The sequence below is a fragment of the Orycteropus afer genome, unplaced genomic scaffold (genome assembly GCF_000298275.1).
Source record: "Orycteropus afer afer isolate SDZICR_OR568_19922 unplaced genomic scaffold, OryAfe1.0 scaffold00001, whole genome shotgun sequence".
NCBI classification, from domain to species: domain Eukaryota; kingdom Metazoa; phylum Chordata; class Mammalia; order Tubulidentata; family Orycteropodidae; genus Orycteropus; species Orycteropus afer.
Genome location: NW_006921588.1, coordinates 25,593,359 through 25,594,987, shown reverse-complemented (window position 1 = coordinate 25,594,987; position 1,629 = coordinate 25,593,359). Strand labels below are relative to the sequence as shown.

Genomic DNA, 1,629 nt, shown 5'->3' with positions numbered 1-1,629 from the left:
CAAAAGAGGGGGAGGCCTTCAAGGAGATGGATTGATACGGTGGCTGCGATGATGGGCTCAAGTATAGCAGGGATTGTGGGGCTGGCGTGGGATCGGGCAGTGTTTTGTTTTGCTGCTCATGGGGTTGCTATGAGTCGGAAACGACTCGACGGCACTTAACAAAAACAACAACAAAACTACTCAGTGACAGTGAATTTTATGTTTTTATTTATTAGTATATGGAGCCCTGATGATACAGTGGTTAAAGCGCTTAGCTGCTAACCAAAAGATCAGCAGTTTAAACTCACCAGCTGCTCTGGAGGAGAAACATGTGACATTCTGCTTTTGGGGGCAGTTCTACCCTGCCCTATAGGGTCTCTAAGAGTCAGAACTGACACGATGGCAACAGGAATGGATTGTGAGTATATTTAAAAAGAAGAACTAAAGATATATACATGAATATAAAAGAATGAAAAATAAATGCACTTCTGCCAATTTTTCCCCTCCCAAAGCACACATCATGAGATGTTACTAGATTAGAGAAATGGTTTTCCTATTTTTCTCTTGTAGCTATTACAGCATTTTATTACCTTCATAGAATAATAGCAATTTTAAAAGATAATGTTGCAATTTTCCTTAAGTGTCTATCATAGCAGTTGTAAATCTTTAGTTGTAAACACATCAAAGACTTTAAAAAAAAAAGGAAAATGAAGCAAGTACCTTTTTTAGCTCCTGGTGGGGCCTCATACATGAAATTAAGGCCATTCTTTACCCGTTCATCTCCCATAAGCAATCTAAATGAAGTAAGACATAAAGTTAACAATTTTATGTAGGAGGAAAAAATTATGGAATAATCTCCCCACATCAAAAACAAACAAGGAAACAAACAAAAAACTCTAAGGGAATGAATAGAAAATATTTTTGTTAAAGTTCTAAAACTTTACTCCACTGACTGGTACCCTCAAGTATAGATGACATTTGAAATATATGAATGGAACTTCAAATATTGCTGCCTTTTCCATGAGCAGTTGTTAAGTTTCAAGACCTCAGGTCCTAAGAGATTCTGGTGCCCTAACAGAGAAGGGAAAAACTGAACAGTCCTTCTCACGTGCTTTCTTAAACTTTACAATGCTGTAGAAATAGTGTCAACCTTGAAATCCTATACACCATCACAAGTTTGGAATTAAGCTAAATTGTGGCAATGTTTTTCTTAATTGATGAGGATTTTTTTTTTTTTTAGGAAGTCAAATCCAATCAACACCTGTAAGAGTCAAAGTAGGAGCTCTGGTAGCGTAGTGCCTAAGGCATTTGACTGCTAACCAGAAGGCTGGCGGTTCAAACCCACCAGCCACTCCTCTGAAGGAAGGTTGGGCAATCTGTTTCCGTACTGATACCGCCTCGGAAACCCAAAGAGGGGTCGCTATGAGTCCAGTCTGACTCGATGGCACATAACAACAAGAGTCAAAGTAAAAGAGAGAATTAAATGCTTTAGTGAGGCCAATGAAGAATAGTTTATATATTTATAAACTATTTATTTATGTGTATAACAGGTCAATTATTATGACAGAATCACTGCTGCCCTCAAAAATCATTTTTTCTCTATATTTTTTTTAATACAGAAAGTTCCATTTTTCAGTTCTGTTTAAGAGA

General features: G+C 37.3%; 1 protein-coding gene across 1 annotated transcript in view; it reads right to left on the bottom strand.

Annotated features, from left to right (window-relative positions):
* CIR1 (corepressor interacting with RBPJ, CIR1) overlaps positions 1-1,629 on the bottom strand; it is a 47,661-nt gene that overhangs the window by 32,898 nt on the left and 13,134 nt on the right. The window contains exon 3 of the mRNA XM_007952698.2: positions 700-773. Coding sequence (XP_007950889.1) covers positions 700-773 — 74 coding nt within the window. The remainder of the gene's footprint in view (positions 1-699; positions 774-1,629) is intronic.